Source organism: Chroicocephalus ridibundus, chromosome 1 (genome assembly GCF_963924245.1).
Source record: "Chroicocephalus ridibundus chromosome 1, bChrRid1.1, whole genome shotgun sequence".
Taxonomy (NCBI): Eukaryota; Metazoa; Chordata; class Aves; order Charadriiformes; family Laridae; genus Chroicocephalus; species Chroicocephalus ridibundus.
Genome location: NC_086284.1, coordinates 218,822,362 through 218,847,274, shown reverse-complemented (window position 1 = coordinate 218,847,274; position 24,913 = coordinate 218,822,362). Strand labels below are relative to the sequence as shown.

At 52.0% G+C, this 24,913-nt stretch overlaps 2 protein-coding genes across 2 annotated transcripts; both read right to left on the bottom strand.

Moving 5' to 3' along the window:
* Window positions 1-6,310: 6,310 nt before the first annotated feature.
* On the bottom strand, window positions 6,311-7,150 carry LOC134511103 (calmodulin, striated muscle). The gene is made up of 2 exons (XM_063324561.1): window positions 6,659-7,150; window positions 6,311-6,429 (listed from the first exon to the last, which is right to left on the bottom strand). Exon 1 carries the CDS (start codon window positions 7,148-7,150, stop codon window positions 6,701-6,703), a length of 450 nt encoding a protein of 149 aa, XP_063180631.1. The 3' UTR covers window positions 6,311-6,429; window positions 6,659-6,700.
* Window positions 7,151-12,670: 5,520 nt separating this feature from the next.
* Window positions 12,671-24,654, bottom strand: NET1 (neuroepithelial cell transforming 1). The gene is made up of 10 exons (XM_063323727.1): window positions 24,492-24,654; window positions 19,820-19,927; window positions 18,856-19,023; window positions 18,015-18,077; window positions 17,480-17,576; window positions 17,284-17,360; window positions 16,529-16,786; window positions 16,105-16,275; window positions 15,027-15,213; window positions 12,671-14,638 (listed from the first exon to the last, which is right to left on the bottom strand). The coding sequence occupies exons 1-10, from the start codon at window positions 24,582-24,584 to the stop codon at window positions 14,238-14,240; spliced, it is 1,623 nt and encodes a 540-aa protein (XP_063179797.1). The 5' UTR covers window positions 24,585-24,654; the 3' UTR covers window positions 12,671-14,237.
* Window positions 24,655-24,913: the final 259 nt, after the last annotated feature.

Below are 24,913 nucleotides of genomic sequence, written 5' to 3'. Positions count from 1 at the left end.
GCAGGTTTTTGTTGCCGCTGGGGTTACGGGGAGCCTCTTCCCGCCGCGGTGCCGCTTGGCGGTGCTGCTCCCCCCGGTAAGAGCAGCCAAAGCTCCCCGGGGAGTGGGAAATACTCAACCGGCCGGGGCTGCACCGGCCACGTTTTCGCAGGAGAAAGACAAATCCTGGAAGAGCTTTGAAAAAAAATCTGCTCCCCGAAACAAGCCCGGGCGGTTTTCCGTGGGCGGGCGGCGAAGGAATCACGGGTCCCCCGGAGCCAAGATGCTCTTTTATTCCGGCAAAGCTCTTAAATCTGCAAACCACGGGCCCCGTTTTGCCTGTATTTGGTTTTTTTTATTATTATTATTATTATTATTATTATTTTATTCCCATATCCTGGGTAAAAATAAATAGCAACGACAAATCATGTCCGGGCGATTCGATTCCTACATCCTGGCTTCAATTCTCAGCGTCGCAAGAAGCTTTTTCGCGTTCCCCAGATCTGTCAGTAAATAAAATTCCCTCTGCTCTGGGCTCAGGCGGCGGTGGGCTGCGTTGGTTTTTTGTTGGTTTGTTTTTTGTTTTTTTTTTGTTTTTTAAGGAGAAAAACGGGAATGGAGGGGAAGTTGTGGAAACGCAGCCCGGCTGGGGGGAGAGGGGGAGCGGGGGGCAGGTTGTGCCTCCCTGGGTGGGATGAAAATAGGGCAAAAACAACAAAAAAAAATGGGGACGGAGGGACTGCAGAGCAGTTATTTCTTTATTTTGGCTTTGCCTGGGCTCACTTTTTTTGGGGGGGCGGGGGGACACGACATCTCTTCTTGCAAGGGCTGATTTGGGCCTAGCGTGGATCAAAGTGGGAAATTAAGGGTGTTTTTTTTAGGATATAAAGAAGGGAAGGCGCTGGGCTCTAAAGCTGTGGAGGTGGGTGGGTTTTATTGTGTATCTCTGCGGGGGGGGGTGTGTGTGTGATTTATAGAACTACAGCACCATCCTCCTGCCTAGCCCGGGGGGAGAAAAGAGGGGAAAAGGCCCCAAAATCTCCTCGGGCTGGGACGCGGGGGGCTGCGGTTACGTGGGGCTGCCGGCACGCCGGGCCGCGTGCGTGGCGGCTGAGGTCATGGCGCTATTAATTTCCCGTTAAAAGCCCCCCCGACCGCTCCGGGAGCTGCAGGGATGGAAAATGAAGCAGCTCCGATTGCGGCCGCTGCAGTTAACCCCTGCAGGGATGTCTGACTTTTTTTTTTTTTTGGTGTGGAGAGAGCCAAATCCCACGGTGCCAACGATAGACTACACCCCTTGAAGCTCGATGGTGACCACCTTGGCCACCCTATGGCTGCTGTAGGGTCTCATCCGGCTCCTGGAGGGGCTCAGGGTCCCCTGAAATGTCTGGAAAACTCTCCCGGTGCCTGCGAAGACCTCGACTGATTTAATCCCCCGCCAGCCGAGCGGGCTGGAGCCACATCTGCCCACCCTTCGGTGCTGGAAACCCAGCCATCACCGAGCACCCGGGGGCCATCGGTTGGTTGCATTTCACCCTCAATGCTCCCCCCCGCTCCCAGGGGCTGAAGCCGGGGGCTTATTTTGGTAACTCGAACTTGGGCAACCCCTGGGCTGTGGAAAGGGGAGAGAGGAGCCTTGTGAAATGCCGCGGCAGCTGGGGGATCCCAGCGTCCCCATGAAGAGCCCCAAGCGTCTTCGTGAAATCCCTTGGTGCTTTATGTTGAGCCTTGGGAATGCCGGGGAAGCGAGATGGGGGTGCCGGGGAGGTCTCCCCCCTCCTCCTTGCAGCTGGGCACAGGGCTCATCTCATGCCCCAACAACCTACCTGGCATTTGCAGAGCATGGGGACCCCTGTCCTGGTCCCCTTTCCTGGTCACACTTGTCCCCAGCTCGTGGTTGTTCTGGTCCCCTCTTCTTGTCCCACTTGTCTCCTGCTCCTACTTATCCTCAGCCCAAAGACTTGTCCTTGTCTCCTGGTCCTGCTTGCCCTTGTCCCCTGGTCCCTTCTCCTGGTCCAACTCCATCTCTTGATCCCACTTGTCCTTGTCCCCTGGTCCCACTGGTCCCTTCTCCTGGTCCATCTCCAACTCTTAGTCCCACTTGTCCTTGTCCCCTGGTCCCACTGGTCCCTTCTCCTGGTCCATCTCCAACTCTTAGTCCCACTTGTCCCCTGGTTTCACTTGTCCCCATCTCCTGCTCCCATTTGTTCCATCTTTTGGCCACATTTTTCCTCTTTCCTGGTTCTTCTTGTCCCCAGCTCCTGGTCCCACTGGTCCCATCTCTTGGTCACGCTTCTCCCCAACTTCTGGTCTCGTTTGTTTTCCTCTCCTGGTCTTGTTGGTCTTGTGGTACCATTCATCCCCTCGCCTTCTCCTACTCATCCCCATCTCCCTGTCCCGCTTGTCCCCTCTCCTTGTCCCAATTGTCCCTTCCCCAGCCTTGCTCTCTGGGGCAGCAGAGGCAGTTTTGGCGTAGACCTGGCAGGATTCAGTGCAGACTTTTGGGGCCAGAGCCTTTCCCCATCGAGGGAAGCCCCACGCAGCCCCCCAGACCCCCTTGCTGGATGCCCTGGCAAGCGCAGCCAAGAAGGGAACGCGATTTTGGCCGGGCTGTGAGCTGAGTCCAAGGAAACTCGTGTCATGCAAAGCAGCTCAGTGCCTTGGATGCTGTTGGGCATCTGCATCATGGTGGCACCCAAAGACCCACGTGGGACAGCGGGGCTAATACCAAAAAAAAAAAGGAGGTAAACCCAACCACTCAGGTCCCCAAATCGGGCACTTTGCCCCCAAGCAATGTCCCATCTGGTGCGACCTCGGGCTCAGCCCTGGATTTGGCACCAAATTGCTCCATTCAACATCATCTTGGCCATCCCTGGGCACCGTCACCCATCCCGTCCCATGCCCCTTGCCCGGTCATGGGCCAATTTGTGTTTGATTTGTTTTTTGTTTAATTTCCCGCCCGTGCAGTGCTTTCTCCTTTCACAAACGACCTGAAAGTGGAAAACCAGCGAGAGAAAAAAGCACTTTAAAACACGTTAAAAACCACCCCTGAGAAATGAAACAGCTTCCTGCCAGACTAAACATTGGAGAGATGTACTCCCAAATGTACCCCCCAAAAAAGGTTTTTTTTTTTTTAAGTTTTGTTTAGTTATTTATTCCCCTGGGCAGATCCTGGCTTGCTGAACCCAACCCAGCCCTCCTCCACGGCATCCCCTCACCCCTTGCCCCACCAGCCCGGATCAACCCCGCTTCAAAAATCCCTTTTTTTCCCCACTTTTTTTCACGGCAGGCGGGTGTCGAGGGGCCTCCCCTTCCCGCGGGCAGCGACATTTCCCAGGCGATACGTCATGTTTGCTTAAGAGTTATTGCCGGGGAGGAGGCAGGGAGCTGCGGGCCCGGGGTCGGCAAGAAGGGGGGGAAAAAATGGGGAAAATGGGGAAAAAAATCCTGCCCATCTTTTCAACATCCTTTGGGAGGGCTCAGAAAAACTCCTTGGTCCCCCTTGAAGGGGGTCTCAGTATTTTTTCCCCAATGTTTAATTGATGTGTTTTGAAAGCCCAGTTGTTGAAATGTTGTTAAAATGACGTGTTTTGCTAAAAAAAAAAAAAAAAAAGGGAACGGAGAGAATTTGTGACTGATTCAGCAGCGCTGGAGTAGAAGCCGCTCCGGTCCTTCATGGTGGGTGATGCTGGGGCGGGGTGTCATTAGCCGCTTTTCTCCTAAAACCCATAATTTTGGGTAAACAGGGTCCAGGTGAAGCAGAACCGATAGCAGGGGGAGGGGAGCGATGGGGGGGTTACACCCCTGTTTGCGGGTGGTGCTGATGCTGGAGCCCTCGGTGGGTTTTTGTCGGAAAGGCTGGAGGAAAATACATGGAAAGGTGGTGGAAGATTGTTTGCCAGTGGTGGAAGTGGGATCAGCTGCTGCAGCCTGGATCCAGGAGATCCCCCCGAAGTCCCATCCCAAGGGATCCTCCAGGGCCCATCCTGGAGGAACCTTCATGTCCCATCCTAGATGATCCCTATGTCCCATCCTAGATGATACTCACATCCCATCTTAGATGAACCCCCAGGTTCCACCCCAGACTATCCCCCAAGTCCCAACCCAGGTGGTCCCCCATTGTCCAACCCAAATGGTCCCTCATTTGCCACCTCATATGGCCTGCCCCATCAGGTCTCATCTTAGATGATCTCCTAGATCCCAGCCTAGATGATCTCCTAGGTCCAACTGCAGGTGATCCTCCAAGCCCCATCCTAACTGATCCCCGGTGTGTTGTCCCAGGGGACGCTTCTTCCCTCTCCAGGTCCCATTTTAAATGATCCTCCCAGGTCTTTTCTCAAGGGATCTCCCAGGCTTCATCTGAGATAATCGCCCAAGCTCCATTGTAGATGGTTCCCCACATCCTTTCCCAGGCGACAACTCCCCCAGATCCCATCTTAGATGACCCCCAGGACTTATCCTAAGGGATCCTCCAGGTCCCAGCCTAGATGATGTCCCAGGACCCATCCCAGGTGACCCCTACCCCAGGTCCCACCCTGCGATCTTCATCCCCAGGTGCAGGAGACCATCCCGACCAGCTTTTGGGGTGAAAATGCCTGGTCTCTCTTCCTTGACACCCCACGGTCTCCCCTTTCCACCCTGCAGGGACTCCTCCACCTCCCAGGCATGGAGTCCATCGCCTGTACCCGCTCAATTAATTTAATCATTAATCAACGCCGCATTCAAACCGCCCCGTGAGTCATGGATCTGCCCCACGTGGGGGAAGGCAGCGTGCAAGCTCCAGGATGGATCCTGCACACCCCATCAGCTCCTCCACCTCCCGTGGGGCAATTTGGGCCTCGAAACTTGGATTTGGGAAGCAAAATCCCATCCCTTGGCCATGCTGAAGCAAACAAGACCCTCCCATCCATCCGTCTGTCCATCCTGAGTGATGCCGGCGGAAACCTTCCCTCCGTGCTCCCGAGCATCAAATTGAGGGAGAAATGGGCAAACCCACAAACGAACATTCTTTTCCGGGCCGGTGCCGCTGCTGCCGGGGCTGCGGGGCCGGTGTTTCTGGCGGGGGTCCAGCCTCCCGCTAAAGAGCGTTGGTAAGAAAAACCAGCTCAGGATAAGTGGCGTGAAAAAAAAATACTCCGGTAATTAAACAACCCCAGAATAGAAGGAGAAAAGGTCAAGCCTAAAAATACAGGGTATGGTTTTGCGCTGAATACGTGGCGTTAATAAATAATCGTGTTTTCGGGAAGGTCTAATTTTAGCGTCTCGGGTACAATAGCCTGGAGTGACCCCTTCGCTTGTCTTGATCTGGATGGATTTGGAGGATTTTTTGGGCTGGCTTTGCCCTGCTCGTGTCCCCCCCGCGGGGCCGCGGGGCAGGTGGGGTGTGCGAGCGAGAGGGCAGCGCGTGGTGAAGGCGCCGGGTGCCGGGCTGGGATGGAGCGAGCGTGGGCGTGCTCAGCCCTGCCGGCCGGCGTGCAGGCACCAGCCCGGTTTTCCCAGCGTCGGGAAAACAACTGGGATTGCCAAAGATCCCAGCCCCGAGGATGGGCTGGAGGTTGGGGGGGTGAAGTCCTCGTGGTGACCTGAACATCCCCAGAGCTGTGATGTCGCCGTGAAACAGCCATGCCCTGCTCATGCCACCTCTCTGTTTGCTCGTTGGTGACTGGGCATTAATAAGACCCATTATAATTAATTTTTCTTCAACCCCCTGCCATGTAGGGGATCACCCCGGCCCGGGGCGGGAGTGATGCTGCAATCGGGTTTCACCCTCTTTGTGGGGAAACTGAGTCACGGAGAACATGACGGGGTGGATTACGGCCAGGAAAGGTGAATCCCGCTCCACTTATCTTTGGGATGAGGATTAGGGCTAAATCCATCTCCTTTTAGATGGGGAGGAGAAAAGGGCCCCCAACACCCTGGCAGACCCTAAAAGCGATGGAGATTTGGGGTGAGGATGGCCACAACGGGGTGGGGCTGTGGCTGGAGGGTGCCCAGCACCCATGAGGGGCATTTTTCCAGCTTGTAGGGAAGAAGAATGGGGGGAAAGAGGATGGGGGTGATGCGGGGCTTCACCCTGACCAGGATACGCCCATGTCGGTGATTTTGGGGGGCTTGTTTTATAACAGGGACCCCAAAGAGAAGCTGAAGGAAGCACTGGCAGCCATGGGGGGACATTTCTTTATTGGACTCGGTGCAGCGCTGGGGGACATGTGGTGGCCACCAGCACCTCTACGGACATGAGAGGTGCATCTCGTGGGGGGCAGCGGGGAGGGACCCCCCGTGTCCATCTGCAACCCAAGCCCCATCCTGCCAGGTGGGACGCCCGCATCCGACGCAGACACTGGCTGGTGATGTTCCATCTGGGATAAAAGAGGATTTTTCCAGCCTGGGATGGTGGAGAGAAGGCGGTAGGGGATGGAGGGGCTGGGGGACCACCACAACCTCTGTTCCCTACAAAGAAATGAAGGAAAAATTTTTAAAAAAGCACCATGAACTTCATTTTCGCAATCTCCAGCAAGAGTTGCTGGGCAAGAGATGGTCGGGATGGGGGAAATGTAAGATTCGGGATGGGGGAAATGCAAGATTTGGGGTGGCCATTTCAATGGGTGGGGTGGACCCCGTGGTCCGGGACTTTCCATGCACGTGGGGTTGGGCGCGAAGCCGCATCCCAGCGAGTTACCTGTGGGGATGGGGTTGGAGATGGGTAGTATGTGTGGGGGGGTCACTTCTCCGTCATCATCCTCACGAACTCCTCATAGTTGACCTGCCCGTCGTTGTTGCAGTCGGCCTCCTTGATCATCTCGTCCACCTCCTCGTCCGTCAGCTTCTCGCCCAGGTTGGTCATGACGTGCCGCAGCTCTGCCGCACTGATGTAGCCGTTGCCATCCTTATCAAAGACCCGGAAAGCCTCGCGGATCTCTTCCTCGCTGTCCGTGTCCCTCATCTTCCTCGCCATCAGCGAGAGGAACTCGGGGAAATCGATGGTGCCGCTGCCGTCGGCGTCCACCTCCCCCACCATGTCCTGCAGCTCCGCTTCGGTGGGGTTTTGCCCTAACGAACGCATGACGGTGCCCAACTCCTTTGTGGTGATGCAACCGTCTCCATCCCGGTCGAAAAGGGAAAAAGCCTCCTTGAATTCGGCGATCTTCTCCTCCGACAGCCGCTCGGCCATGGCGCTCCCCGCTCGCACACGGCTCTGCCCCGGCACGTCGCGGCGCCGGCGGGGAGGCGTGGATGGGGCCTCCTCCCTCCAACCTGCCTCTCCCCAGAGGAGGAGGAGGAGGAGGAGGAGGAGGAAGAGGAGGAGGAGACAGGAGCTGGGGCACGCGGGAGAGACCGAGCTACGGGTTCAGCTGGACCCTGGTGGAGCAGGCAGGGCAGTTTCAGGGTGCTGGAGAAGGGTGACCACCTTGGGCCACCCCAGCTGCTGTCCCGCTTGCCCTGCCAGTGGCATTTTGTGGGGCCGGCTCCTGATGAACCTCTAATTAAGGAATTTGTGCTGCAGCTTGCAGAAAAGTGGTGGTTTTGAGGCGCTGGAGGAAGGAGGGTGATACACACTATTTTGGGATATTTTAATGCAATTTTGGTGGGGTTTGGAGCTGTGCAAAGCCCTCCAGCCCTTTACTGGGGGGGCTGAGAGGGGACCCCCCCAGTCTCCCCAGCCCCAGGACCATCCTGGCGATGCTGGCGAATGTCAAACCTGCTGAGGGAGGGTTCCCTTCTGCAGGTCCAGGCAGAGCCTGGCTGCCCGGAGCCGGTGTGCTCCGCGCTGACGGAGACCTGAATCAGCCGTGATGCCTCTTCCGGGCTCCCTGGGAATGGCCCCGCAGCCCCCGGGGCAGCTGACGTGGTGGTGCATCAGGTGAGAGGTGTCATGAGTCCTGCCCCGGTTAGTCAGGGGTTAACGCCTGGGGCTGAGTGAGGGTTAACCATGCTGTAATGGCCTGCTTTCATTTTTACTCATCTCTTACAGCAGGGAGTACAGCGGGGTTGCGAGGGAAATGACAATGAGGGCTATTTTTCTGTCCATCTACCCATCTGTCCATCCGTCCGTCAATCCATCCGTCAATCCATCCATCCATCCATCCATCCATCCATCCATCCATCCATCCATCCACCCATCCATTTATTTATCTGTTTATCCACTCATGCATTCATCTACCCATCCATACTACTATCTGTCCATCCTACTATCCGTCAGTCCACCCATCCCTCCATCCCTCCATCCATTTGTCTGTTCATCCATTCATACTCGTATCTACCCATCCATCCATCCATCCATAAACTCAACCAATTTATCATCCATCCATCCATCCATCCATCCATCCATCCATCCATCCATCCCAACAACCAACCATCCACCCAGCCACTCAACCATCCATCTGTAAATCCATCTACCCTCCTAACCACATTACCATCCATCCATCCATCCATCCATCCATCCATCCATCCATGCATCCATCCATCCATCCCTCCCTCCATCCCTCCATCCCTCCACCCACGTGTGCATCCTTGTGTCCATCCACCCGACCACATTATCATCCACTCATCCATCTGTCCATTTCCCGATACATCCAGTTGCCCAACCATCCATCCAGTCAACTATCCATCTGTCCCTCCAACCATCCATCCACGCATCTGTCCATCCATCCGTTCATTCACATTGCCATCCATCTACCTCTCCCTCCAACCATCCATCCCTCTTTCCTATGCGCCCATAGCAGCCCAGTGACCTTCCCCAGCTGGGCCAAGGAGCTCATGGACCAGATGATCAGGCGCAAGGAAAAGATAGTTTGACTTTCTTGGCTACAAGAAAATGGTGCCAGTTTGCCCCAGTTTAACCCAGTGAGGAATTAGAGCTGTGGGATTTGCAGGAAGGCCACAAAACAGAAGCCAACCCATGGGACAATTGAGGAATGAATGGGAAATGGGGCCTCCAGGTGGGACAAAGTCTGGGAGGGGATCACCGTCTCGAGGAAAACCTCATCTGGAAAAAACTCCGGGCATGTAAATCACTGCAGTTGCAGGGAGGACTCGGCCCAGCCGTGCCGGGAACCTGTCTGGCGAGAGGCACGGCACTACTCGCCCTGCGAGCGTGTTTCGGGGAGGGGAGGGGAGGTCCCAGCAGCTCCTCTTGTGCAATGAGCTGCTCCCTAATTGTCTGTCTAATTGCCTTCTCTTGCTCTTCTGCTCCAGATTTAATAAGATGGAATCAAAATTGCTGTGAAAAAGCCCCGGGCAGCCAAGCAGGGAGCCAAGAGGAGGGTGAGCTGGCTCGAACCCAGCTGGGAGAGGCAAACACCAACAAATAAACGAGTGTTTTCGAAGCCCGGGAGGATTAAGGTGCTTGTTCAAGCTGTGGGGAGAGTTGTTTGAGCTCCAAAATGAAGGTGGGCTGGGTGGGGGGACCCTGGGTCGCTTTGTTGAGGAGGAAGGGGTTGCTCCATCCTGGGTGTTCCTTGGTGCTGAGTGAAGCTGGAAGCTGCTGGGGGGGTTGTTTCCCCATTGCCTCCCAATTGCCAGCACCCATCACCAGCATTCATGATCTCCCCATCATGAGCACCTATCACCTCCCCACGACCAGTACCCATTGTCAGCACCCATGACCTTCCCATCACCAGCACCCATCACCTTCTCACTACCTCCCCATGACCAGCACCCATGACCACCACCCATCACCTCCCCATCACCAGCACCCATTACCTTCTCATCACCTCCCCATGACCACCACCCATCACCTCCCCATCACCAGCACCCGTGACCTCCCCATCACCTGTCACCAGCACTCATCATGTCCCCATGACCAGCACCCATCAATTCCTCATTGCCCTCCCATCACCAGCACCCATCACCTCCCCATCACCTCCCCATCACCAGCACCCATTGCCTCCCACGTTTCCAGCAGTTTTTAGGAGAAGGTCAAGCTAACCCTTGATTTTGACTGTGCTTAACTGCACCCTCATTAGCATGGCAGGATAATTAACCTCATCAAACTGCCTGCTGGCCCATAAAATCCCGCAGTTTGTGGCCGAGTCCTATTTACGGCATCCGAGATGGGCTGTGGGGTAGGATGGGAAAGTGGTGAGGCCACCACGGTGGGAGGCAGAGCACGCAGCCGCTGGCTCGTGGGCATTCTGGCAGCTGGTTTCCCTGGGATGTCTCCAACTGGAGCTGGAGGGGTCAATGCTTTGACGGAGGGTGCAAGTGGCCGATGTTAAAGCCTCACATGGTGGAGCGGGGCCAGAGGAGGCCCCGGAGATGCTGGGAGGGCTGGAGCCCCTCTGCTGTGGGGACAGGCTGAGAGAGCTGGGGGGGGTTCAGCCTGGAGAAGAGAAGGCGCCGGGGAGACCTTCCAGCCCCTTCCAGTCCCTAAAGGGGCTCCAGGAAAGCTGGGGAGGGACTCTGGATCAGGGAGGGGAGCCACGGGACGAGGGGGAAGGGTTTTACACTGGAAGAGGGAGATTTAGATGAGACCTCAGGAAGAAATTGTTTGCTGTGAGGGGGGTGAGCCCCTGGGCCAGGTTGCCCAGAGAAGCTGTGGCTGCCCCATCCCTGGAGGGGTTCAAGGCCAGGTTGGACGGGGCTTGGAGCACCCTGGGCTGGTGGGAGGTGTCCCTGCCCAGGGCAGGGGGTGGCACTGGATGGGCTTTAAGGTCCTTTCCAACCCGAACCATTCTGTGATCCTATGGTTTTCCAGGTGTCAGTGCCCCGCTCGACCTCAGCGTCTGGCTTCGAGCCCTTTGACCCAGGTAACATCTAGAAAAAAGCCCACCCCAGCCCAGACGGTTAACAGCAGGCAGTTGGATTACCCTGAGCCTGCGCGCCGTGTAACGCCAGCCCAGATGTGCGCAGATGTGCGCGGCGACGTCTGGGTTTGCGTTTGCAGACAAGGCAGCGGCGGGAGGGAGTGAGGGGGAGGCTGACGAATCCGTGGAAAAAGAGAAAGTTGGATGGGGAGAGGGAAACCACTTCGGCGGGGAAACCTCCGCAGGGCCCCGTGCCCCCGTGCAAGCCCAGACACCCCGAGGCCACCCGGTCCCGCGAGCGTCCGTGGGGATGGGGAGGAACCTCCGCGAAGCCCAGCTTGAATTGCGTGGGAGGTTTAATGCGGAAAATGGGATTTTGGAGAGGCTGAGCTTGGGCACGATTCCGCAGCGGCTGCGGGGAGGGTCCCCGGGGGATGGCGAGAGGTTGGGTGTAGAATTTGGTGGTTTGTGTTTTATTTTAAGCATGGTTTTAATGGAGGTTTCCAAAGTCGAGGGGGGGTGTCTGCAGGGCAGCTCAGAAAATCAGGCTTTCCTAGCCCAAGCGAAGGGACCCCAGTCCCAGATGTCACCGGGCTGGAGGAGGGAGGTTGGGATGGGGGTGCCGGGGAGATGCTCAGGAGAGGGATGTGACCTGCTCTGCCCAGGTCTCACCTGTAAACCAGGTGTTGTCTCCGCTCCGCACGTAGCGCCTGAGCTGGGTGGATCCCCCAAGGTAAATACGGGGCTGGGGAGCTGCTTGCTGAAGGTGGACGTGCCCACGTGGCCGCTGGGGCACGGACACCTTCCCTTTTGCTGGCCCCAGTGGGGACATCACGTCATCCAGGGTGGCTGAGGATGCAGGGACACAGTGCCTGCCCCGCTTCCCCCTCTGCCTTTGGGTGTCTCACCCCGCTGTGTCCCGGGGTCCCCCCGTACGTGGGCTGGGGGCGGTGTCTTGGCTCAGGGGCGAGGAGAGGGCTGGCCAGGCCCCACCGGAGCCAAGCGCAGGAGGAAACCAGGAAAGCCCGGCTTGTTTAGTCTAGCAAAGCCAGGGCGGTCTGCACATTCCTGCCGGAGGGACGGCGCGGGGATAGGAACCACCGGGAGTCAGGGGGAGAATTTACTTGTAAAGGGAAATTAAGTTCTTGGCTAATTTGCCGACTGTTGGCCAGAGAATGAGGAGACGAAGGTTCAGCCCCAGCCCGACGCGTGGGAGGATGAGCCGGCTCTCTGCAGGACCTCCTCGCTGTGGAGGAAGAGCTGTGTGTCCCAATAGCTCATTAATGCCTTTTTTTTTTTTTTTTTTAAATGTCAAAAAGAGCCTTTTTTCCCTGTTTCTCCCTGCTTGCCTCCTCTGGATGAGAACTCAGCTTCCCAGGTCACAGCTCATCCCAAGCCGTGCCCTCCCTTGGAGGAAGCGGCCCCGGCAGAGGGGACTGTGCCTCAGCAGGGTCCCCCCTTCTGCTTCTGAAGGTTCCCCCAGGAGATTTCGAAATATTTGCTAAACAGGTAGTCTTTTGGTTCTGCGGGGCGGTTTCTCTTCTGTCGGAAGGAGGTTTCAGTGCCTCAGGAGGACAAGGAGTATCCGCCTCTGCTCCCTTTTCCCCCAGAAAGGGCGGGGAGTGATGCAAGCGCTGGGGTGAGTCACGCAGCTGTGCCCCGTTTTACAGCGGCGCCCGTCACAGACAGAGGGCGGTGGCCACCGCTGGGTCCCACGAAGCCCAGGGGGCTGTGAACCACCGGCTCGTGTCCTGCCTGGCCACAGCGGCGCGAAGCGGAACCGTGACACAAAAAGGGTTTGGAATAAAGCCCCGGCTTCCTCCGTCCTTTCTCCCAAGCTGGGTGGGCTTGGAGAAGCGCAGGTACGTGCTCACCTGCGGCCATCCTGGACGTGGACGAGCGTGTCCCCCCCAGGCAGTGACCCCGATGAGGCAGGCAAGAGGCCGTCAGGAATTTAGTTTTATTTGGCACTCGGAACTGTACAATACATTTACAGAGAACCACACGTTTGAGTCTATGTACACCCTCTTCCCGTTGCCACCATTACTGGCCACACACGTGACAGGCAATAACCCTCTACACCCGTTAGGGCTTCTCAAGCGGGGAACGCTCGAGGACAGGTGTGGTGGGATCGCTTGCTCGCCCCACCATCCCCAGTCCAACGGCAGGAACAACCTGCTGGCTTTGCTCAAAGCTGTCACCGCTTTGTTTCCTCCACCGCATCGCAACGCGGTTACCGCGCTGGCATCTCTCACACGACTCTTTGGACCACTAGAACATGGCAGTGTCGCCATTACGAGTATGTACAACCGCTACCTCCTCCCTCCTTACGCCTCATCAGCTTCAAACGCTTTCTTCTCTCTACCTTTCTACAACATGCAATAAACCCCCTGGTTGCCTCCAGTCCTGCCTCCCCGCGGAAGGCGTTTCATTTCCAAAAGGCAACATTAACAAGAAAAATCTACCTTTGCTCCCTGCTACTCCCCCTCTATCTGCTGCTCCTCTTCCCTCCCCAAAACCCTTTACGACGTGCCTAAAACCTTCCTAAACCAAAACGTTCCTAATCCCCCGCTACCGACGCAGTTCTCTGACAGTAGTGCGGAGCACGCGCGAGCCGTTGACGTGGCTGACGTCGAGCGTCTCCTGCCAGCCGATGGCTCGCCCGCGCCCCGCAGAACTGTGGAGTGACACGTGAGAAACAGTCCGTACACGCACACCTCAGAAGGATCAAGTACTCAAAAAAGAAATGCCAAGTCTGAACAACAATGACATACAAAAGTAAAAAAAGAAAAAAGAAAAAACAAAGAAAAAACCAAAAAAAAAAACCCCCAAAGTTGAAACAAAACAACTAATAAAAAAATTAAATATCTGGCAGGTTACAAGAGTGAAAATGAGGAATGTACAAAGGAGACAGTAAGATGAAAGATTCCAGTAGGTAAAATTGAGAACCTGTTGAACCTGGGGTCTGTTTTGTTATTTTTCTTCTTAACATGAGAAGTTGCCTGGACTCTGATAACCACACACTGTACAAGAGAAGAAGAAAACATGAATTCAAGTTTCGAGTCTCGCAGTGTTGATCCAAACCCCCTGCCAAGGGAGGTGCCCCCAGGCTCGCGGTGACGGCCCAAACTTCTGCTTTAGCTTTACTGGTTTCCAGCCTCAAACACCGCGCGTGGAAACCTTTCAGAAGCCAAAGTGTGCTCCTCAAACCTGTCGTGAGCACTCAAAAGCACGAAGGCTTCTGAATCACTCACTAAGAGCGCTAAAACCAGGTTCAAAGTGGCCACGTTTGTAAAAACAGACTCCAGTTCAACAGTGTTAACTGTATACCAGTAGCTGCCATTACAACAACAACAAAAAAAAAACAAACCCCAAACAAAAAAATATTCCGTTCAGTAGAGTGAACCCGATCATGCTCACATTACAAGAAAAATGTACAAATTATTTATAAATAAACAGTCTTGCACCAGGATGGCGCTGGGCTCCTTTTTTTTTTTTTTTCTTTTTTTTCTTTTACACCAGCGTTTCTTTCCGCTTGCCACTTAGCTGCTTCTCCCGCGTTTTTCTGTGCCCGGATGACGTTCGGTGTGTTTTCATCCCCTTGGCTTCCTCCGAGTCCAGGATGGAGCCGCACTCGGACGTGCTTTCGTCCAGCTCCATCTCGGTTATGCCAGACATGGCCGATTGCCTCTTCTGGGCTTTGATGTTGGGCGCGGAGGGGTTGTTCTCCTCGGCCTCTTCGCTCAGCTCCGGCAGCTCCTTCAGCTCAGCAGCAGCAGCAGTTCGCTGGAAGGGAGCGATGGCGGTTCGGATGCAATTGACCCATTGCTGCTTGTGGAAGACATCGTTGGCCTGCAGCGTGTGGGACTGGCCCGGGGAGGGATCTTGAAAACGAACTCGGAAGATATTTTTAGCTGGAGATAAACATAGGAAAAAGCAGATCAGTTCCTAGCTCAATATTGAGAGATTCCATTGCCAGGCAAGCGACCTGGCTTGCCCTGCTCTGCTCCGGGGAAAGCTTTCAAAACCCCACCAAACCCCCCGCCGCCGCCGCCCCAAGCCCCACAATGCAGCACGGACAGGCTGAAATGGATTTTTATTTCTCATGTGAGCACGAGCTGCAAAGTTCATGGCCGCCAAATATAAAACTGCGAAGCCCAGCAGTGACAGTTTAAAGGTGGATGTTAACGCAGATCACGTGTCTGCTCTCCTCAAGGAACCTCAGTCCACAGAGATCTACGCCCAGGTGTAATCTCTCCTCACCAAGAGATTCCCAGGCAGATGAGCTGGTTTGCTCCCTACCTTTATCGGAATTGCCAAAAGCTCCTCGGAAGGAGCCTCCCATTTTCACATCGCCATCCTGCAGGTCTTCGAGGAGCAGCTCCTGGACGGGGATGGGTTGCCTGTACACTTGGTAGGCCTGACGCTCGTTGCGAGTGACCGGCCGGGTCAAAACCAGGATGTCTTGGAAGAGGAAAACGTAGAGTTTCTGAAAGGGAAAACACATTTGAATATGAGCAAATATGTACCGTGTGTATTCAAAACGGTTACACATCCTCTGGGATTCAAGGCCACGTTATCTGAAGTTTCGCTCACATTAACTTTCTGAGAGTTTCCTGTTACAGCAACGTAAGGCCCTGGCAGCGGTGGCCCAGACCACAATTACATCAACAGGTTTTATTGTTTTAATGACCCTTAAGAAGTGAATTATGGCTTACAGGTGGCAAGAACAGGACTATTAGAAGCAATATCTTGTCTTTCATACAAAATGCTTCATGTATATAGAAGTGTAATGGCCGAATTAAACAAAAAACCTCCTCAACCAACCAAAAAAAATAAAGAAAACGGAAAAAGAGTTGATGTTCGAAACGGGGTTACTCCTGGAAGCCAGAACAAAAGGCAGCAAACCCTTGGGTACAGCAGGGTCTTTCAGCACTGCTGCAGCGAGAGATAAACTTCTGGCAGTTCAGCTCAAAGCCAAACAGGCTTTTGCAGGAACACTTTTGTTTGGAAGAGCTGTGCGCCAGCGCTCATAATGGGGAATGTCAGGGCACCTGAAAGTAAACAGCCGGCAGGAAATCCCTTTTGATGGAGTGCTTGGGCACAGAGCACGCTTTCTATGGTAATTTCTGTGCTAATTATTTTCCAGCTTCTGAAGGCCAATTGTAAAGCTGTCAGCAGGAAACTTTCCCTTACACCCTGAAACGCAGACTGCCATCAGGTGCTTTCTCTTCTGCTTTTTAAATTTAGCTAATTGTCTAAAGTAAGCCTAAGGATGGAAGGGCTCCTGGTCCTGCTATGACAGACAAACGGTTTTAACTACCTCTCAGGGAAGGTTTCCAAACTTGACAATTAATTACCATGAACATGAGGGACTTACATGTCCGTTTTTATTCTTTAGCTCCCCGTGGCACAGTAAAGCTTTGCTGCCTTCAATCCTCGGGTCCTTCTGCTTCTCATCCAGGTACTCCAGCTTGTCAATGTAATACTGGCACTCCGACTCCCCCTTCTTCAGGTTGATGTCAGAGAGGACTCCTTGGATTATAGATATCTATAAACCAAAACATTGACAAATGATTAAATAGTGACCTCCGCTTGTATATCTTCCCTTTAAGCGCTACTTAAGGACTCCAGATGATGGAATCCATATAGACCCATGTCTCACTTGCTTTCACAAAGGGTTACAGATGTGTCCACTGAGAAAACCGCCCCATGAAGTTGCCGAGGTTTTAAGAAAGCCTTCTGGAGCTCCAGAATGACATGCTTATGTCAGAACAACAATCACAAAAATTACTATTACTTACGGCTTCTTCCAGAATCTGGATATCGGGATGGTCTTTGGGAGTGTGCCTCAGGATCTCTTTTAGGAGCAGCGGGTATTTGACCAGCCGACTTCGAGGAATGTCCAAGAAGCTCCAGAGGTCTAGCTTGCGGCTGAAAGGAGACTCAAGGCAGCGCTGAAGGAAGTCCTGCACTCTCCGGTCCTGCTTCTTCTGATCCAGAAGCGCTTTGGCTGCCAGCTGATTGCTACAGTAACCTTTGTAGGCATGGAGTCGTGGTAACTGCAGGGGAACAGAACAATATTCAGGAGTCAAATTCCGTCTAGGAAAAGCATATCGCATTAACGTGTCAGACTCGAGGAGTTCTACTTCCCTTAGTGCTGTATTTTGCCCAATAAAAAAGAGCTAACAGACTATCTTGTATATGTAGCTAGTCTTTTGTGAGGAGAACAAGGGCATCCTGCATGTAACGCCTTTGAAGTTGAGATGTTTGAGATTAACAGCGATAACACTATTGAAATCACATCAGTGACAAAGAGTCCAGAAGATATAGACATTTTAAACATAAATCAGCAAGTAATTGCAGTCACACTAGTGTAAGTCTCCAGGGTGAAATCGTGGCCCATTACGGCTGACAGAGTCCCATTGTTTTCAGTGTAGCCAGGATTTCCGTTTCAATCTTTCGCTCAAGGCCACAAAAGCCCACAGCTTTTCGGCTTCTAGCTTTAAACACTCTTTAAGCACATTGTTAGCCTGCTATCTCTAAGTTATGTACTCACCCACTTGACAAGAATGGGCCCAATCTGCTCCACTGTTCCATCTGGTTTTGTTGCTTCTCCTAAACTTGCCAACAAGTCTGGAATCGAAACACAAAAATAGAAATTGCAACAATGCCCCAGTACACTGTTCAAATGTGAGAAAGCACAGAGTTCCTCTTGTCAGCACATTATGTGAAAATGCTCCGGTTGCTCTTACCTTCGTGCAGAGGAATGTAAGAATCCAAGTCCCCAAATATGTGGGTGAGTTCCTCCTCAGACATGATAGAGAGTTTCAGCATGGGATCGTGATAGGCCTGTCAAAGAACGCCAATATTAAAATATATTCAAATCTCCCTAGCCTAGATGCTGACAATTTGAATATGAGGGGATGTATCACATGCAGGACAGATATGAAGCGAAGCCAACAGAAACAGTAACATTGACTTTTAATGGTAAAAGATTCATCTCTATACGAAGGTATCAAGGCGTTCAAATGGAAGGGACTTCGCTGTCTGAACTGTTCTCCTCTGGGAGAGGGATTCCCCAACCAGCTCTGTAGGACTGCAAAGCACAATCGTTTTTTGGCTGGGTTTGTTGCACTCAAACCAGCACTGTATGACCACTCACGTCAGCTTTCCAGGCCAGCTGTGGATTCTGGGCCTCATAAAGCTGATATGTAACGATTGCAGGTGAAAGAAACTTCATTATTATCTGTAATATGATTACTGACTGCAGGAAAAGAACTCACTCACCTTTCTGGCCAGCTTCAGGTCTTCAATTAGGTCCTGCTCTCCCCTGGACATTTCATATATTGCCTGTGAGGAAGGGAATAAAGCATGGAGAGTCATTTTTAATCCCAGTCTTCGTCCAAAAGAGCCTTTCAGCTCACATAATGCACATCCTGTCTCTGCAGCTTGAATGGTTTTGCCATCTGACTCACTGTATGCCACCTGGGCATGACAACTTCAAGTAAATCTGCCGGCTTTCCCAGCTCCGAGAAAGCAACATGACTTACAACTGTGTGAAAGCTGTGACGCTCGTGCACAAGCCAAATTAAATATTAGCGCCTTTTAAATCACTGCTTTTACACAGGCAAGTACGAAAAAAACAAAACCCAGAAAACCACAGAGGTCAAATCCCAGGCGTCTTTAGTCAGCTTCTGTGTTGTCATTAGAAGATTTGTCTACGAACTACAGGAAAAAGGCAAGCCAAGGCCTTGCCATTTGGCTTTCAACCAATTGTCAAGAGCTTTAAGAGAAAGACAGCTGGCTTTACAAGGAACCCGACTTTGGGTCTGCTGCAAAGCAACCAGTGTGGCTGGATCTTGAATTTCAGAAATGCTGAGCACCCCCACGGAAAGAGTTTGGCATCTCTGAAGAGTCAAACTGGGGAGATGAACTCCCTAGTGACTGAAGAGAGAGAAGCCTACCTTTTCCCATGCCTAATGCAGAAATAAATCTAGTGGTTTAGAAATGAAGGTGCACAGGATGACACAGTCACCCACAGATGCTCGTTACTCCTTTCCCCGCCAAGGAAACAGCCCAAGCCAAGGCCTCTGCTGTGTTTCCCAACCCTGTTTAACGGGCAGCCTACCTCCTGGCGCTTAATTTCTTTGGTGCTCAGGGACTCTTTCATGTTGACATCTAACATCTCAGACCAAAGTACGCTGTTTCTTCTTTTAGGAGGAGTAGGAGCAGCGGATCTGCTACATGACTTCTGGGCACAGCCTGGAGACTTGCTGTCACTGCGAAGGGCAAATGACTATAGGGATTAAAAAAAAATAAAAATTAAACAAAAATACGTGGGGTCAACATTTCAGAAGTGTTATGGTATTATCCATACCCCTCCCAATCCTTCATCCTCCTCTGTTGTACAGGGCAGGAAAACACACCCAGACACTTTTCCTCAGATAAAGGAACACTTTAATCAAGCTGCTGAGAAAGCCCAGAGACTGGCAAGCTTTTCCATGCACCCCCCCTGCCCTGATCCCACAGCAGCGCTTGGGAGGAGGATGGGAAGGTAAAGCTTGGGTCTATTTCCAAGGTATGAGGAAGTAAATAAACTAGGATCATAATTCTACCTATAATGGGGCTAATCAGGAGCCACTTGAACTCTGCTCTCGTGATTTGCAATGTTTCTAAAACCCAGACACAGAAGCACTCTTATCTGCATGTGTGGGGTATAGGGTTCCTTAGACAACACCTCTCTAATGCTATTGAAAGATCACTGAACAGTCAGTTCACGTTTAAGCACACGCTCCAATACACGTTATCTCAAGTACTGGAACAGTTTATCAACTAATTCTCCCTATGAATCAGTTGTTTGTTTTTTTTTTTTACTACTTAAACCCTCAATAACCTGTTTATCTAGCAAGCTACCTCTGAATTCCCAAACTCTTCTTCATCCCCAAGTCCCAAACAAGCCTTCTATCCTTGCATGAATCATGTAGGAGATTTTCAAAAGGTGCCTTGAAATCCCAGTGTCTGTTTTAGCCCCAAACCGACAGTACCTGCCCCATGTCTCTAGACTTCTAGGACTAGAGGGCTCTGCTTTTTACCTGTATTGTCTGCCCAAAGCGCCGAACTGCACCATTTCTTACAGGAGAGATCAAGTTCGCCAGGGATGTGACCCGTGCTAAAGGACGAACCCGCTTATTGCTTGGCTCCTGTAAATAAAGCAGAGAACAAATTGTACTGGCTGTGACTCCCACTTCGTTTCTCAAGCCGCCCAGGCAGGTTTAAAAAGCACAAACCCACTTAAGGAGTGAGAAACACAGCAAAGAGAGTGTTTTGAAGTAGTCATTCATCTTAAAAGGAAAGCAGAGGCTGTAAATATTTGTCTGAACTTAATAAGGCTGCAATTAAACTGCAGAGAGTTTGCCCAGTGTAAAAGAGGCAAGATAACATACACGTCAGTCAGAAGTCAAAATAGGGCTCGAAGAGGGACTGTTATGGTTTGAACACAAATAGACTGAAGTGTTCTCCTCTGCAAGGCAAGTGACTGTCATCTAAAGATGGAGCGATGATCTGCATCTCTGTTTTATCATGTTTTCCTTTGTAGGAAGAATGTGTTTTTCCATTTTAATTTTCTTTTGGAGAGAAAAGTAGCAGCCGGAGCCCAAGACAGCCTCAGCAGCTATTCTAACAAATAGCAAATGACCACATGCTGAACATTCCTGCGAGGGACACGCACACATGAAGGGGATAAAATTTAAAACCTTCAGTTTACAAAGCTTCCTCCCCCTTCTGCTCTCCCCCCACCCCCTGCAAGCCATCATAATTTTTCTTAAACGTTGTTTAGATTTGAAAGATAGAGCTTCTGCTTTTCTACACCACTAATCCCTGCTGGGAGCCCAGAGCATTTTCAATTCTGTCCTGACCGAAATGCTGCCAAGAAAGAGGAAACGCCCCATGGAAACCTCCTGCTGCTTAAGCTCAGATCAGTTTTTAAAATCATGCTGGCAACCCCACATATTTTACATCAAAAATATTGTGTTGCAAGGACTGTACAGGAAAGGTGTGCACAACGGGACACCAGGAAGAGATGGACTCAGAGCTTAAGGCTGGGAGAAAAGCTAGATAAGGTGCCCTGGTGCTCTTAAACATCTGGCAGATGGTTGGATGTGACTCATCACCACAAGGAAGTTTCTTAGCGTTAAGATGAGTTGATGGAAGCAGACTCTTTTTTGAGTTCATCTCAGTAGAAATTTTACCAAAGCTTTGCTAACAAATTTTTTGTTAATGCCTAACATAAGTCCCGCCTCTTATGTTTCAAAAGGCTAAAAGGCGAAAACTGCTTAGGACAAGCTCTCCGCTGTCTCTATTTCCAGTCTGAGATTGCAAGATAAGGGGCCCAAACCCTTCGCTTCTGTGTAGCGACCGAAGTGACAAATGCTGAGAACAAAAAAAAGGGAATAGGAACACACAGAGCTGGATTCCAGTCATGAGACTGAGGAAGCATAAAAGCTACGTATGTAAGATCTGATTTCAGCAACATGACCCGAGGAGTGGCCCGCCTGTCTGCCTACACGCAGTGTTAAGCAACAGAGGAGGTTAGCTCACACTGAATTAAGCCTTCAAAGTTGCGGGGGGGGGAACATGAAAAGAAACAATTTATGACTGCTGCAGAGCAGAAAGACCTCTTGGCACAGCACAAAGCGTGTTCAAAGCTGCGCTTGAAACGTTTGGGTAATCTCAGAACTATGGGGGTACTATAGAAATGGGGAAAAGCTATAAGAGAGTGCCCTCAACCCCGGGACCCCGACCCTCAGCTGCGTACAGCACTGGGAACACCACAGTCACTTCTTTCCTTTGCCAACCATGAGCCACTGCGCTCAGGACAGAGTCAGGCAGGAAAAGGATTCTGCAGAAGGCTGGAAAGTTAGGCCACACTCAGAAGACGACAAGGAAACTTTAATTAGTTACAGACATTTCTGAGTGGAGGAAAATGATAGGTAATTTACTTCTAGAAAACCACCTATCAGAGTACTAGAATAAAGGGATGCAAGCCAGGAGAAGCTTAAGAAACTGCAGGAACGTAAGCAGAAAATATACAGACAGCAGCCACACGCAGCTCTGTCAAGGCCAGTGATATAAATAGCATGGAAAAGAAAAACCTGACAGCGAAAATTAATAGCAAGAAGCCTCAGTGCTTTAGAACGCTTGTACAGTCTTTCACAGCTCGCTGTCCAAGGGTCAACTCTGCAGCCCTTCCAGATACGAGACACAATGACACACTATCTGCGCTGAGGGACATGTGTGAATGCCTTCCCAGCACATCTGTGCTGGGCTGAAGCGACACATGCATACACGCAAGGTCTGGCAGAAGGCATTCCTGCCTCTCTGTTTGGGACAGGCAGTACAAAGAGACTCCCTGGGATTATAAATCGCCACTTTTCAGAACAGTTGATACGTACCGAGACGCGCAAAGACAGGCTTGAAGCAAAAAGCACTGCTCTCTTGAATGAGAGGGAGCATGGCTCCCGGGGAACCCTCCTCTGCTCTGAGGAGGGAGGAATTTCGCATGGATCGGCATGACCAGAGTGTTTTCTGTACGCGAGATGTGCTCCCCTGGGGTGTTCGGCCAACAGAAAAACTTCTGTGTGCTATAAATTCTGCTTAGCTAAAGGCCATTTCCCCTCTCTTAAAGAGAAACAAATACCACTTTCTGTCCTGTGAGTGCTCTCAGACATGAATGGCTCAACTGCCAAAAAACCGCATCTGTTTCTTCTTCTTCTCCTTCCAACTATATCGTTTGATCCAAGACAGGGAGGCGGGGGGGAGGAAAAATCCCTCTCCTCAGAAACTTCACCTTCGCTAAGATCTGCATTTCAGCTTGGGGTCATGTACTCCACTTACAGTCAAACCCAGCCGCGGTGTAAGCTGAGACTCAGTGCAGTTCATACTACGGATAAATTTGGCTCAGTATTATTTTTTTTTTCAGTCCTGTACTTCCAAACAATGATTAGCCTGTCTCCACGCTGTATTACTTACAGAAGCCCAGATTAGAATGATGTCTGTAAAGTTTCTGTAACAAGCTAGCAGCGTTAAGCATTACAGCATCGACAGATAATTAAAACCCCAGCGAGTTCACCAGCACTTCTGCTTCCATTCAGATTTTTTTTTTCCAGGGGACTTTTTATTAAAAGTGAATATAAATATATCATAAACGTACACACAAAAGCTAAATCGGTGTGCCTCAGCTGGCAGACAAGACTTCACGCTAGTGGAATTTCTTCAAAGGCTTCTAAGTGCAGGTTAACTCTTCGCATTATGAAAAGACTGCGCCTTGCTGCTCGAAAGAAAACCAGGCTCCACTTTTGAGCAACAAACACTTTCCTCTAGCAGCACGCACGCCTATAACCTTTCCCCCCATGCTAGGTAATAATTAGTGGTTTTTACAAGGATCACTTACTAGAGTGCAATGTCCTACGTGCCAGTCCCAGACCAATGCGTACAAACACAGTGACAAATCTAAAAATCATGCGCAGCAAAACTTTTCCTATTAAGCCAAATATGCACAAAGGGTTTTAGTCACCAGCTCGAATAATTCCTGCCAGAAATCATCGCCACCTGACTATCTTTTTTTAAGACTCACGTGCAAGGAGCTTGCTGAATCTCAAGCTCTGTTCTGAAAACGGCTGCCTGCACTCCAACCCAAGAACCAGCCTCCGGTTTGACACGTTGGGACAGAGATTACCACCCTCGCCTTTGTCAAATTCAACCGGCTGTTCGCAACCAAGGGAGAAACCTGGCCTCACGCTCCGCTGATAAATCCAGTGGCTCTCGATAGCAACTCAGTACCTGGCACCAATAGGAGTGTTGGTTTAGGAATCATTCCTCAACCCCAAACCCAACGCTTAACTTCAGACACCCAGCATGCTGGTTATGCCCTACAGAAAATACACACTTTAAGAACTAGAGGCGATTTATTCTCCTTTAAGAGATCTGGTTTATGTTATTTCTCTCCCAACATCTGGTTTCCCTTTTGCACAATGAGATTGCCCAAGTTTGGCTGTTTTAAAGGCAGGATTTTAAGAGGCTGACGACTCAGACCGGAGCCCCGAAGCCCCAGAGCTGTCTGGAGCCGCCTGTTTTTTCTTTTTTACCTCATCTCACCGCTAATCTTGGAAATAAAACCCTGCCCAGGGCAGTCGGTCCCTACCTGGCTGCTGAACTTTTGCCTTCTGTCGCAGCAGGAGGCATGCGAGCACCTACTAGGAATGCAATTACTGCCATCTACATAACAACAGACGATAAAAATAACAATACATCAAAAACCACCACCCCTCAAAACCCCGACCAACCCCCATGATTATTTCTTTGGGCTTATGCAGCAAACAAACGCCCTAATTAGGAAAAATCCTGTCAGTGGAAAGAGCGCACAGAGCAACAGGAGTGGGGTTTTTTTGATGAAAGCTCCCCCGGGAGGAGCGGGGTGAGGCGAGGCGCCGAGCTCGGCTTCGGCTCCCCCGTCCCACTCCTCCAGGACAACCCCCCTCCAGGGGTTATGAAGTTGTCACTTCTTTTTAAAGACATTATTTAATTTCATTTTAAATCACTGCCTGCACCTTACGCCGGGGCCGGCGCCCAGCGGGCAGCGCACCCGGCTCCTCGCCTCCCCTCAGGCGCGGGGAGCTGAGGCGGGGGGCTCCCAACCCACCACTTTCCCCTCATAAAAACCAAAAAACCACCCTTTTTTTCACCCCCTCCAACCCCGCTCCTCCTCACCTCCTGCTCCCTGAAGGACTGATTCTGCGCGTCGATCACCCGGATAGTCCTTTTGATGGGCAGCAGCCCCCCGAGCTCGTCGTGAGCCACCATGGCCGCCCCTACGCGGCCGCCGCCGCCTCAGCCCGCGCTCATCCCCGCTCTGCGCGCGCCGCCGCGCCGCGCCGCCACCTCACCCGCGGGGGCGGGGCTACCGCCGAGACCACGCCCCCTCCAGCCACAAGTCACGCCCACCGCCCCTAGCCCCGCCCCCTGCCTCCCAGGCGGGGTGCTCGGGTGCCTCCTGGCCCCTTTCCCGGCCCTTATTTCCTCTTAAAATCTCCCAAAAATGGGACTTTTGCGAGGTTCTACTTTAAGGCAGCAAGGTGCGGGCACCCACTGAGGGGCGAGGGCGCTGTTCCATCACACCCCACGATGGAAAG